The sequence below is a fragment of the Lepidochelys kempii genome, chromosome 16 (genome assembly GCF_965140265.1).
Source record: "Lepidochelys kempii isolate rLepKem1 chromosome 16, rLepKem1.hap2, whole genome shotgun sequence".
NCBI lineage: Eukaryota > Metazoa > Chordata > Testudines > Cheloniidae > Lepidochelys > Lepidochelys kempii.
The window spans coordinates 9,105,503-9,118,182 of NC_133271.1; the positions used below are offsets into that span (position 1 = coordinate 9,105,503).

At 56.0% G+C, this 12,680-nt stretch overlaps 1 protein-coding gene across 3 annotated transcripts in view; it reads left to right on the forward strand.

The window, feature by feature from the left end:
• Positions 1 to 12,680, forward strand: part of ABCA2 (ATP binding cassette subfamily A member 2) — a 140,000-nt gene that overhangs the window by 108,959 nt on the left and 18,361 nt on the right. For all 3 annotated transcript variants that reach the window (XM_073313792.1, XM_073313793.1, XM_073313794.1), the window contains 10 exons: positions 144 to 357; positions 1,718 to 1,823; positions 2,424 to 2,535; positions 3,153 to 3,213; positions 3,755 to 3,929; positions 6,409 to 6,524; positions 7,762 to 7,909; positions 8,259 to 8,382; positions 11,445 to 11,577; positions 12,318 to 12,435. In XM_073313792.1, the coding sequence (XP_073169893.1) occupies positions 144 to 357; positions 1,718 to 1,823; positions 2,424 to 2,535; positions 3,153 to 3,213; positions 3,755 to 3,929; positions 6,409 to 6,524; positions 7,762 to 7,909; positions 8,259 to 8,382; positions 11,445 to 11,577; positions 12,318 to 12,435 (1,307 nt within the window). The remainder of the gene's footprint in view (positions 1 to 143; positions 358 to 1,717; positions 1,824 to 2,423; positions 2,536 to 3,152; positions 3,214 to 3,754; positions 3,930 to 6,408; positions 6,525 to 7,761; positions 7,910 to 8,258; positions 8,383 to 11,444; positions 11,578 to 12,317; positions 12,436 to 12,680) is intronic.

Consider the following 12,680-nt stretch of genomic DNA (forward strand, 5'->3'; position numbering starts at 1 on the left):
CCCCTCTCCCCCTAAAGCAGTCACAGCCACGGCTGTCACAGCAGGGCAGTGCTGCAGGGTTCCCTGCCCTCACCTGGACACAGAGTGGGTGCTCTGCAGAACGAGCGCTCCTGAGGGTCACCTGTCTCCTCTTGTCTCCTCAGAGACCATCACTTTGGCCCCGTCCCTGCCCCGCCTCATCCATGAGCCCATCAAATGCACCTGCTCCATGCAGGGGACGGGCTTCTCCTGCCCCAGCGGCGTGGGAGGCCACCCGCCCCAGATGAAGGTGGTGACAGGGGACATCCTGGTGGACATCACAGGGCGCAACATCTCTGAGTACATGCTGTACACGTCGGACCGCTTCCGGCTGCACAGGTGAGGGGCATTTCTGCTCCTCCACATCGGGGGGAGTGTCCCAGCCGGGGTCCGAGGGAGGCAGGGCTAAGACTGGAACAGGACCGGTGGCACCAAGGCGAGGCAGGTTCCCAGCAGCAGGCCGGAGGGGAAGCTGAGATCACCACTTCAGTAGCCATACCTGAGCTAGCTTTAATCTAGTCAGCTCGGGTCCTAGAACAGGGAAGACGCAGCACTGAGGGGAGAGCTAGACCGTACACGTAGAGTTGTCAGTTCTCCAGGATTGTCCTGGACTCTCCAGGAATTAAAGGTGAATCTTTAATTAAAGTTTGTCATATGATGAAACCTCTGGGGTATTCCAGCCAAAAGTGGCAACCCTACAGACAGGGCAGAGATGGTGGAGGAGAGGGGGCGGGTCAGGGGCTGAGCTGACCCCACCCCATTGGGGTCCAATCAGATGATCACTGGTTGATTTTTTTTTTTTCCTGCATCACAGCCAGGATTTTCAAAGCTGGCTGGTGACTCTGGGCGCTTCCCTTTGTGGGGCCCAGCTTGGGACATGTGATAGGGACCTGATCTTCGGAGGGGGGTGCCCAGCACTCTCTGAAAGTCCCTCTCCAGAGGCTCTGCCTTTCCTGTTTGGTAGGGTTGTCCCTGGGATGTGCTGCAGCTGAGCCTGTCTCAAGGCTAGCCAACTAGGGGCACAGAGATAGCCCCCGGCTGGGAAAGCGCTGGCCCGCAGGGGGCCAGGGCAGTAGGATGTGACCATTCCCCCCCTCCCAGGCTGTCCGAGTCCTCTGAGATTTCCCTCGGGGAGCTGCAGAAAGGAGGAGCCCTGCAGTGGCCACAGCTGTGCTGTGCAGGGACCTACTGAGGGGAAACTTTTGGCTGGAGTTGGCTCCTGCTCCAAAGGCTGGGCAGACCCGCTCGGTAACGCTGGTCCCACTGCCCTGCCGCTGACAGTGCAGGCCTCGGTTTCCAGCCCCAGTCGCCCCCTGCCTAGTCTGCATTTTGCTCTCGGCTCGTCCCTGGAATGGAGGATGGAGAAGGGCCCCTGGGCGCTCAGTGGCAACCTCTGGCCAAGCAAGGAGCAGCTTGGCCTGGCTCTGCAGTGGCCGTGACGCCGGGCCTCGTGGATGAAGCAGCCAGCTCTCAGGGGTTGGGTCACAGCGGGTGGTGGGAGCAGCTCGCAGGTCGGAAGTGGTGTCTGGGGGCTCCGGCCAGGGTTCACTGTCCTGCCCTCGCTCAGGTTCCCCCCATGGAGCCCAGCATTTCAGGGGAGGCTCAGGTCCCATTCTTCCAATGGCTCGTCTTTCCTCTGTGTCGTCTGGGCTGAAAGAAGGTGGCCCCAGCCTTTTGTTTGCTTCCCCTTCTACCCTAGGTATGGAGCGATCACGGTTGGCAATGTCCAGAAATCCATCCCAGCGTCCTTTGGTGCCCAGGCCCCTCCTATGGTGCGGAAGATCGCGGTCAGGAGAACAGCCCAGGTGGGGGACCCTCTGAGAGCTGGGGAAGGTTCTGTCCCTGTGTCAGCCCCATCCCGCTGCGTCCCCCCCAAAGACCCGCCCTCCTTCCAGAGTCCCACCGAAGGGGTCCCAGAGCAAGAGGGAGGTACAGGCTTCCCTGCATGCTCTTGGGAAGGGGAAAAAGGTCAGATCTTGTTCCAGGGCCCCTCACAAGTGAGCTTGTTTGCTGGAGGACAGGTGTACCCCCCAGCGATCACCCTACGGAAGCTTGTCATGTTGCAACCCCTGCTATGGGGTGAGCAGAGATCAGAGCTCTCTCTGGTGCCCCTCAGCAGCACTCGCTAGCTTGATGTTATTTGGAGGTGGGCTCCATTGCCAGCCACGTGGGCCATGGACTAGAGAGAGCAGCTTTTGGGAGGAAGGCGGGTGACCCCAGAGGGCCCACAAAGGGACTCTGTGTCCCTATGCCAGGCCTTGCAGGATGGACCTGGTGCCAGCTTTCACATGCTGGCAACCACCCCAGCCCCTCCGCTTCCCCCGGCCTCCCTCAGCCCCTCCTGGAGCAGGGCACCCTGCTGGAGCTCCCAGAGCTGACTGTGCATCTCTGCTCTGCCCTTCCAGGTCTTCTACAACAACAAGGGTTACCACAGTATGCCCACCTATCTGAACGCGCTGAACAACGCCATCCTGCGTGCCAACCTGCCCAAGAGCAGAGGGAACCCCGCCGCCTACGGTGAGCTGGCCTAGCCAGGTTGGGGACTTCGACCTGACGAGCGATAATGAGAATAGATGAGCTAAAAACCCCCCTGAGACAGACCCCTCCGGCTCTGGTGTAGAATCGACCCAAGGGCTAACAGAGAGAGAGGAGGAAATGTCCTAGTGGGCAGGCTAGTGACTAGACAGACTCTGGTCTCGCTGCTCTTGCGACACTGGGAGTTGGGTTTGAAAACCCATGTCTATCTTGAGAGGCTTTGTGGTCTAGTGGTTAGAGCAGGGGATTGGAGTCAGGTCTCTCTGTCGTGATTAGACCCTAAATGACCTTAGGCATGTCCCTTAAGCTCTCCATGCTGCAGCGTGTGCACCTGTGACATGGGGATGGCGCTGGCCTTGCCGGCTGACATGAGACCTGTCAGTTAACGTTTGCAAAGTGCTCTGAGATCCTTGGATAATTCCCTTCTGTCCCCCAGCAGGGAGCTGTGGCTAGAGCTCGGCCTATGTCAGGGCTGAGCCGAGGGGCAGGGTGCTGAGAGAGCGAGGGGTTGTTCCAGGGCTGATCCACGGGGGTGGGGGCGCAAGGGGCTGTTGTTACACACCAGCTCTCACTATGTTTCCTGTCACGTTTTGCTGCAGGCATCACAGTGACCAACCATCCGATGAACAAGACGAGTGCCAGCCTCTCCCTGGATTACCTGTGTGTACCCAGTGGGCTCACGGGTGGTGTGCACCTGCCTGGCTGGGTGGGGGAGAGTGTGTTGGATGAAAACGGAGGGAGCCCCCACTAGGTTTTCTATGGCAAAGGTTGCCGGGCCCAGGAGGAGAGGAGCTGTGCCAGCCCATTGCCACCCCTTGCAAGAGGCTGAGAGGAGAGAGATCCTGGCCAGCCTGAAAAACAAAGTCACACAGGCCCCCACTCCATGAAGGGATGTAGGCTCCTAATCCCCAATGAAATCCATGGAAGTTTGGAGTCTAAATACTTCTGAGGATCTGGGCCAAAATCTGTGTTTCCATGACTAACAACTAGCCTTATTCATGCCCCACGAAACACACGGTCCCCCGCATGTGCACACACGGAGCAGCCTTTGGGCTGGTTTCCTTGCAGGGATACCCAGCTGTGAGGTGAGCAGTGGTATGTGGAGTAACCTGGGGAACAGTTCTCCCACCAGGGCTAACCCCCGTCCCCCTCTGCTTCCCTCCTTCTCACTCCCGTTTCTGCCGCTCTTCCTCTGCCGCAGCCTGCAAGGCACGGATGTGGTCATCGCCATCTTCATCATCGTGGCCATGTCCTTCGTGCCGGCCAGCTTCGTGGTGTTCCTGGTGGCTGAGAAGGCCACCAAAGCCAAGCACCTGCAGTTTGTCAGCGGCTGCGACCCGGTGATCTACTGGTTGGCCAACTACGTGTGGGACATGGTAAGAGCCGAGAAGGGCCACTGGGCTGCCTCACTCAGACCTGGATGGCAAAGGAGCCTGGGGGCAGGGCGGCTGCCTGGGGGCTGTCTGAGCAGAGGCTGATTATACACAGGATGTCCACGAGGGAGACCTCTGTCCAGCCCTGCGTGTGTGGTCCCTGGAGGGGTGATCCATCCACAGGAAGGTCCTTATCATGCAAGCTCTCCCAGTGCCGGAGCTTCTCCTTCCTTCCCTCAGTTAGCAGACGGCCCAGGAGAAGGGTCTGCAGAGCATTTCCCACCCATCAGCTGAGGGTCGCTGCCTCATTTACGCCTGGGGCACTGGCCAGGACCTTGTTCTATCCATGGGGATTGCTTGTCAAGTGGCACCTTGCTTCCCTCGCCTCTGCTGTGGGCCCCTTGCTCCATCTAGGGCATCGGCCCTGGGGAGTGCACAACCAGGCCGCCTATAGTGAGGGGGCTGGGGGTGGGGAAGGGATTCGGCTGTGGGCCTGTGGGGCGCACTGGGAGCACAGGCGGGGCAATGGGCACCGTCCGTGAGGCATTTGTGTCTTCTCACATCCTGTGGGCAGGACGATCCATTCCGAGCCATGTCCTTTAACATAGCGAGTTCCTCCTTCGGCCTTTCCACCCAGGCCTGGAGTTAGGGGTGGGGGCAGCTTGGCAAGGCTGTGGGGGAGTGCTCTGGGTGTGCTCCGTGCTTGCTTTGGCCCCTTTTCACGACTCTGAAGGGGAGTTTTGAGACGTGTGATGGAAGTGGAGATCGGCTGGAACAAGCCGTGAAACGCGCCGTGAAAACGTCACCGGGAAATAGGCCCATTTTGGCCCCTTAAGAAGAACAGGACCATTGGGCATCTTCAATTAAACGTGCTATGGGACAAGTTCCATTGCAGCCCTTTCCCACGGTGCCCTGAGGGTGCGACGGGGCAGTCTGCACGTGATCTCGGTGCGAGCTGATCTGGCCCCGGTTCTGCAGCGTCTAGCCTCCAGGCCTTTGGGAAAGAAGTCACCGTAACAATCTCTTCGTCGCTCTCTTTCAGCCTGCCCAACCTGCAGGAGAAATAGCTTCCTTGGCGGGTAGGTTATTGGGGTGGGGGTGGGGTGACTTGCCGAGAGCCTGAGAGGTTGGTTTTGTGTTTGGCTCTGAGCACGGTGAGACCAGTTTGGGAGCAAAGCCCATCGGCTGGGGCTTTGTCTGCACTACAGATGCTTTGCCAATATGGCTGAACCAGCAGAGCCCCGTAGTGTGGACGCAGGGTATGCTGAGAGAAGATGTTTCTATCACCACCACCTCCCCCAGCACTAAGCAGCCATAAGCCCTGTCTATCAGCATTGCTGCGTGCACACTGGAGGTTTAGCCAGCGTCGCTATCTCCGTTTGGGGGGTTGTGTTTTTTGACCCCCTGACCAAAATAGCTATGCCGTCAAAACTTTGTAGTGGGGGTCTCCTACCCCAGACCTGCTTCCCTGGGCTCTGAAGTCACTGCCTCCTGAAAGAAGGATGGGGGGTCTCCTCTTAGCTCCACCCCAGCACAGTTCACTCTCCTCTCTGGTGTGTCTGGTTTCAGAGTAGCAGCCGTGTTAGTCTGTATCTGCAAAAAGAGCAGGAGGACTCGTGGCACCTTAGGAGGACTTGTGGCACCCGATGAAGTGAGCTGTAGCTCACGAAAGCTTATGCTCAAATAAATTTGTTAGTCTCTGTGACAAAGTGGGACTGTTCTTAATGTTTCCTCTGAATACTGTAGGGGTGCCTCAGTTTCCCCTATGCAGTTCTTAAGTATCTAGGTGGTGGGATAAGGGTGTATGATCGTTGCAGAGCCCTAGAGGGCAGGTGTGTGCAGGGGTCTGGACACAGGGAATGGCCAACACCCTGTTTCCTGGCAACTGATGGCCTGGGCCCTTCCCCCCTGCAAGGTGAGAGCTAAAGGGTTGGAGAACAAAGGAATCAGGTGCCCTCCTGGCCCGGGAAAGGGACAAAGCCCAGAGGAGGAGGGGCTGGAGAGAGTCAGTTTGGGGCTGGCTGGGGACATGGAGTGAAGTGCAGACGTGGTTGTCTGACTCACTGCCCCCCAAAATGGACCCAGCTGAGGGGTCCTGTTCTCTGCACCTACAAGCTCTGTTTTAGACCATGTTCCTGTCATCTAATAAACCTCGGTTTTACTGGCTGGCCGAGAGTCACGTCTGACTGCGGAGTTGGGGTGCTGGATCCTCTGGCTTCCACAGGACCCCACCTGGGCAGACTCGCTGGGGGAAGTGCACGGAGGGGCAGAGGATGCTGAATGCTCCGAGGTCAGACCCAGGAAGGTGGAAGCTGTGTGAGCTGTGTGTCCTGAAGACAGGCTGCTCACAGAAAGGAGACTTCCCCAGAGTCCTGCCTGGCTTCGTAGGGAGCAGTTCCAGAGCATTGCCCGGGAACTCCGTGACAGTCTCTAAGGTACCACAAGTCCTCCTTTTCTTTTTTCTGGTGTGTCTGTTTTCCAGCTGAATTACCTGGTGCCGGCCACATGCTGCATCATCATCCTCTTTGTGTTCGACCTCCCGGCGTATACGTCCCCCACCAACTTCCCAGCCGTCCTCTCACTCTTCCTGCTCTATGGGTACGTCCGCCTGGCTGGCCATTGCTCGGGGGACACACGTGCCCTGGGAGGGGAAGGAAAGGAGAGCAGTGATGAGGGGGGTCAGCAGGGCCCAACAAGGGAAGGTTGGACTGCTGCTGCCCATGCTGTCCCTGTGCTGTGGATAAATGGACAGCCTCTGGCTCAGGGGCTGCCAGCCCAGCACTAGCTTCACACACACGGCTAGATGGGGAGTTTCTGATAGCCAGCAACGGAGCTGGGAGCACTGTGTCAGGGCAGCCTTCTAGCAAAATGCCTAATGATGCAGAAGCTGTATGGTCCTGCCTTTTGGGCTTCTGTTTTGACAGATGTTTTCGTCACTGTAGAATTATAAATTCTGAAGCCAGACCCATCTGTCAGCCTCTGGGCTGCTCTGTGCTGCCACCCCATGAGGCCACTCCCTGACCCATCCTACCACAGACTGGACCTTCTCCTGTTCCCCATCGACTCGAACTCGAGAACCCCCTGGTTTCGTGAGGGGATGAAGGATGGTTGTGTGGTTAGAGCATGGGGCTGGGTGTCAGGAGAACTGGCTGTGCCAAGAACTTTGTGTGGGATCCTGAGCGAATTGCTTGGGTCAAAATGTTCAGGGTGCCCAGCCGGAGGTGCTGAGGCCTTGTGTACACTGGAGGTTCAGCCACTGGTGCAAGGTGTAGGCATGCTGCACTGGTGTAGATTGGGGCTTGCCCTGGTGCAGCTCACCCCAGAATCCATCTGCCCCAGTGGCAGGGATCCCAGTGCAGACTAGGCCTCAGGACGTGAGCACCTGCAGCTCTGAGTTCTGAGTGCTCAGCCCCAGCCCAAACCCCTCAAGCTGGAAGCCCACACATGGAAGCTACTTCTGAAAATGTGGGCCATGATTTGGGTAAGGGTGCCCCTTGTCTGCGACCCATCATGCAAGGCAGGCTCCGTTGGTGTCTGAAGTGCTTCGAGATCCGTGGTGGAAGTCACTAGAGCAAGGCGGAGAGATTGCTTACGTGTTTTATTTGGAGACTGTCTCGGGCAGCCTTCACTGGCTCAGGATTTGCTCTGGAAGGAGCTGGCTGAGGATTGGCTAAAGCTCCTCTGTGTTTCTAGCCAATGAACCAAGGATCCCAGAGTTAGGGGCTGTGGCTCACTAGGCCTAGTATGAATGGGGTGGGCAGGCCAGGCGGTACGGGCAGGGCCAGGGCTCGGTCCTCTGTATGATGCACTCACCTTGGCGTTCTGTTGACACCAGCTGGTCCATCACCCCCATCATGTACCCAGCCTCCTTCTGGTTTGAGGTTCCCAGTTCAGCATACGTCTTCCTGATCGTTATCAACCTCTTCATTGGCATCACGGCCACTGTCGCTACCTTTCTGCTGCAGCTCTTCGAGCACGACAAGGTACGTGCTCCTAGGGGCCCCCAAAAAGGGGTGGGGCCAGCCTTCCCTGTCCTGCCTAGATCAGCCATCCTCAGCCCTGCTAGAACTGCTGTGGGCCTGCCCCTGTGATTTTCCAGGCCAGCGTGGCCGCCAAACCAACAGCCAGGATTGCAGGGAGCCTGTGACAGGTGGGGGAGGAAGGGGACCATAGTGCAGACTGCGTGCCAGCGGTGAGACCCCGCGCCAGAGAGGCCATGCAGGAGATCCTCACGCCACATGCTGCAGCCTTTGGTCTCTGGGGCACTTCTATCAGGGTGGGCACAAGGCAGTTTTGGGGGGGTGTCATCTCCCCCTCCTCCCATCTCGGCAGGACCTGAAGGTCGTTAACAGCTACCTGAAGAGCTGCTTCCTCATCTTCCCCAACTACAACCTGGGCCACGGGCTGATGGAAATGGCCTACAATGAATACATCAACGAATACTACGCCAAGATCGGTAAGGCCCTTGCTCAGACACTGGAAGGGGCAGCAAGTCACTGACCTTACCCACTGGCTGTCCTTGGGACCCAGCGTGGCTGCCGGGCAGGTTTGCATGGTAGAGATAGGAAGTGAGAGCTGATGCAGTCTATGGGGTGGGGTGGGGGGGAACAGGCAGGTACCATCTGTGACAACATCAGGCCGGACGGCTGCAAGAGGGCAGTGGAAGGCAGATATGTTAGCCCTAGACTGTTAAAGGCCCTTTTCCTTACAAACTGAGAAAGGGTTACCTCAGGTTAATTAGAGACACCTGAATCCAATTAAGGGCTGCCTGAGATCTTTTAATACCTCTTCTCCAGTGAGAGAAAGGGAGGAGAGAGAGGGAGACACCAGCTGTTACCAGGCTAGTTGCAGCAGGGAAGGAGCTTGTCCAGGAGGAGAGGCGGTGTTCCTTCCCACAGGGGAAGCAGACAAGCCTGAGTGCCAGGTAGGGGAAGGACTGACACCCCAGGACAAACAAGAGGATGACATCCTGTCCCAGCAAGGAGGCAGGGAAAGGTATCACCCATTTGTTTGGGTCTGTGGGACTGTTTCCCTTTTTTGAGTGGGGGAAGGAGCATCCCTTAGGCTTACCCTTAGGCCTATCATGAAGACCCAACCAAGGGAGCACCAAAGGGGAAGGCGAACCCTGCCTGAGTGGGACTGATTACCCCAGGCCACCATCACCAGAGGGGAGAAATGCTAAGGCTGGTGAGAGAAAAGAGGTACCTTGCCACACATCTTATTGTTCTGTATTTGTGCAGCACCTAGCACAATCCTGGTGCGTGGCTAGGGCTGCTAGCCACGACCACAGTGTAATCGCAAGGGCTGCATCGGTTCCGACCATCTCGCTCACTGTTAGCATCGTGTAGCCCAGAATAAACTAGCCTAAATTTCCCAACTTAAGCTTCGTCCAGGTTCCACTGAGTGCATCAGAGACGCGGTTTCTATTATTAGTGATCACTGGACTTTTTGCAATTCACTCTGGGGGAAGCTCTAGCCATTTGTACAGACTTTTTTCCTCCTGTCATTTATTATTTGTATTATTGTGGTACCTAGGAGCCATGTGCAAGGACCAGGACCACGTTGTGCAAGGCGCTGTACAGACATAGAACTAAAATCAGTCCCTGCCCCAAGGAGCTCACTATCTGACTGGGGTCCCTTTAACTTGGCCCTGGAAACCTCTTTCCACTTTCCAAACTGCTTTCATATTTAATTCCAGAGCTGCTGGCATCTTAGAATCTGCTCCAGAAAGTACCGAGAAATCCTTTAAAAAACCAAGGACTTATAATTCGCATTTTCCATGTAGTTGATATTGTAAAGTTGCAAGACGACTTTACTGGTGAAGGATGTCTGGATGGAAAGGCATTGTTCTGTCTAGATCTAGCGCTGGTGACCACAAATCACCCAAAACGCTGTGTGCCATCCATCCCAGAAGTGAAGCAAAATTGAAAGCGAAACCACTGTCACCTTCATTAGAAAGAAAATATGTTTCCATTTCAGAGTTCACTCCAGTAATGTAATGTGTTTAATTAAAACCTCCTTCTCCCTTTGGTTATCTTCCACCTAGTGGACAAATGTCTGTTCCTAACAGAGAGTCTGCAGCCCTGCATTTGTATCAGGCAGCATTATGAAAATGTTGGCTTTCATTGCTCCTTGGTTTTCCTTGAACTTAGTTGTGGACAGTCTACTAAGATCTGGGCTTCTCACTGTAGCATTTAGTTATAATGTATCAGGGGCCGGTTTTGCTCAGCATCCTTCATACACAGACCAAGAACTTAAGATCTAAAGCCCCGACCCTACAAGTACAGTAACTCCTCACTTAACATTGGAGTTACGTTCCTGAAAAATACAACCTTAAGTGAAACTATGTTAAACGAATCCAATTTTCCCATAAGATTTAATGTAACTGCGGGGGGTTAGGTTCCAAGGAAATTTTTGGGGGGCAGACAAAAGGCATTATGTACTGTACTGTACTGTACTGTGGGTGGGAGGTGCCCCTGGCTTACCCCACACAGGCACAGCCCGCAGCAGGCAAGGACGCTAGGAAGCACCTGGCGCAGGCTTCCCCCCGGAAGAACAGGCGCCGACTTTGCTCCAGGCCTGCCTCTTCCTATCCCCACTCCACTCCAGGCCCACCTCTTCCCACCCCCACTCCACCACTTCTCTGGAGCACAGCGCATCCCCGCTCCTCCCCCTCCTCAGAAAGTCCTAAGTGCCACCAAGCAGCTGTTTGGCAGCGGGGGAAGCACTGGGAGGGAGGGGGAGAAGGCAGAAAAGAGGAACTTGTGCAATGTTCCCTTGTAAAGTCGCTGCTCTTCCACAGAATCTTACAAGCAGTGGACAGAGCAGGCAGCCAAACGATGTTATAAGGGAGCATTGTACAACTTTAAACGAGCATGTTCCCTAATGGAGCAGCGACGTATCTTCGAAACAATGTTAAGCGGGAGGACGTTAAGTGAGGAGTTACTGTATTTACCCATATGTGTAACTTTACTCCCTGCGAGTGGGTCCATTGACATCACGGGCGCCACTCGGTGTGCACAGGTAAGCGTGTGTATGCTTCTTCGCAGGATTGGGCCCTCAGAGCTGACAAGCTAGGTGTTGTTTGAGATCATTTACAGGGCATTTGTAATGGCCTTCTACCAGGAAATTTCAGCAGTGTAGTCACTGGTGATTTTGTCTGTGAATATTTCCTTCCTTATGCATTATTAGGAGGGCTCCTCTGTTTGCCGGGGCTACTTTGTTTAAGAAGACTTGTCTCTCTGTTAATCTCCTGTATTGGTATCTTGGGAAAAAAATACTGGTGCTCTCAATCCTCATGCTTCAGGGCACATGTTGATCAGGAAGGAATCCCCATCCCTCCAGTACAGTGCATTTGCTGGGGGTTCGTGCCTTCCTCTGAAGCACTAGAACTGGTCACTGTCAGGGACAGGATGCCATACCAGATGGGTGCTTGACCCGGGCGCAGTGTGGTAAGTCCTATGCTCTTATCTTGGTCTGATCTTATCCCTTGTTAATTCTTCGTTTGCCCCCCCCCAGGGCAGTTTGATAAAATGAAATCGCCCTTTGAGTGGGACATTGTGACCCGGGGCCTGGTCGCCATGACGATTGAAGGATTCGTAGGTTTCTTCATCACCATCATGTGCCAATATAACTTCCTCCGGAAGCCACAGTGAGTGGTGGGGTCAGGGGGGCAATGGGAGGCTCTGCGCAGTGTTCTTCGCGTTCTCCCTGAGTGTCAGACATGGCGGCCATGATGCCAGGCTGGATCAGGGGACGTAGTCACAGAACAAGATGGCGCCCCCCCGGAGAGCCGGGGCTACGAATTCATCCCAGTCGGTGGCAGGGGACAGGTTCTGGGACCTGCCTGGGGTTCAGATAAGCACCCCCAGTTCAGAAGCAGAACATATTACCCCAGTTGCTGGGTCTACAAAGCAGGGCTGAGAGGAGCCTGTCATGTGGCCTCTCTGCCCCTAGAGAGCACATATTCCACCATTGCTTAGTAACCCCCTGCCTATCCAGGAAGAGGCTAGGAGCAGTTTATGGCTCAGCCTGGGTCCAGAGGGACAGATTTGTTCCCAGGTCACTCCTCTGCAGATCAAACTGCCAGCGGGGCCATTAATCCCCAGTCCTCTGAATCCAGACAGCCCCTTGTGAGGTGGGGGGTACCAACCCCATTTTACAGTGGGGAAACCGAGGCACGGTGGAGGGCAGTGACCATATACAGTCATCTAGCAAGCTGGAACAGAGACTGGGTTAGAAATCAGGGGTTCCTGGGCCCTGGCCTTGTGCTCCATTCACTGGACCACGCTGCCTTGTGGAGGCCCCAAGTCCCCTCTGCTGGGAGGACAGACCTTGTGGCCTATCTGGCCACGCAGCGCAGCTCCCCTGACCCATCTCCTGCTCCTGCAGGCGGCTGACTGTCTCCAACAAGCCCATCGAGGATGACATCGACGTGGCCAACGAACGGCACCGGGTCCTGCGCGGCGATGCCGACAACGACATGCTCAAGATTGAGAATCTCACCAAGGTAGGGGCAACTCCGTCCTTGCTGATGGCCCCCTTTAGCCCGGGACAGGACAAGGCCTCTCCACCCTCTCCCTGGGAATAGACCTGGCACCACCCCCCTTTGTGGGTCACTGACCCCAGGCCCTCTCGGGCTGAAGCCAGGAGCCTTTGCCACTTGAGCTAAGAGGTTTGGCTGTGTTAGCTCAGAGACATCAACCTCTGTGTGTGATCCTACCCTGTGAGCATGGGGCAGGCAGGCGGGAGATC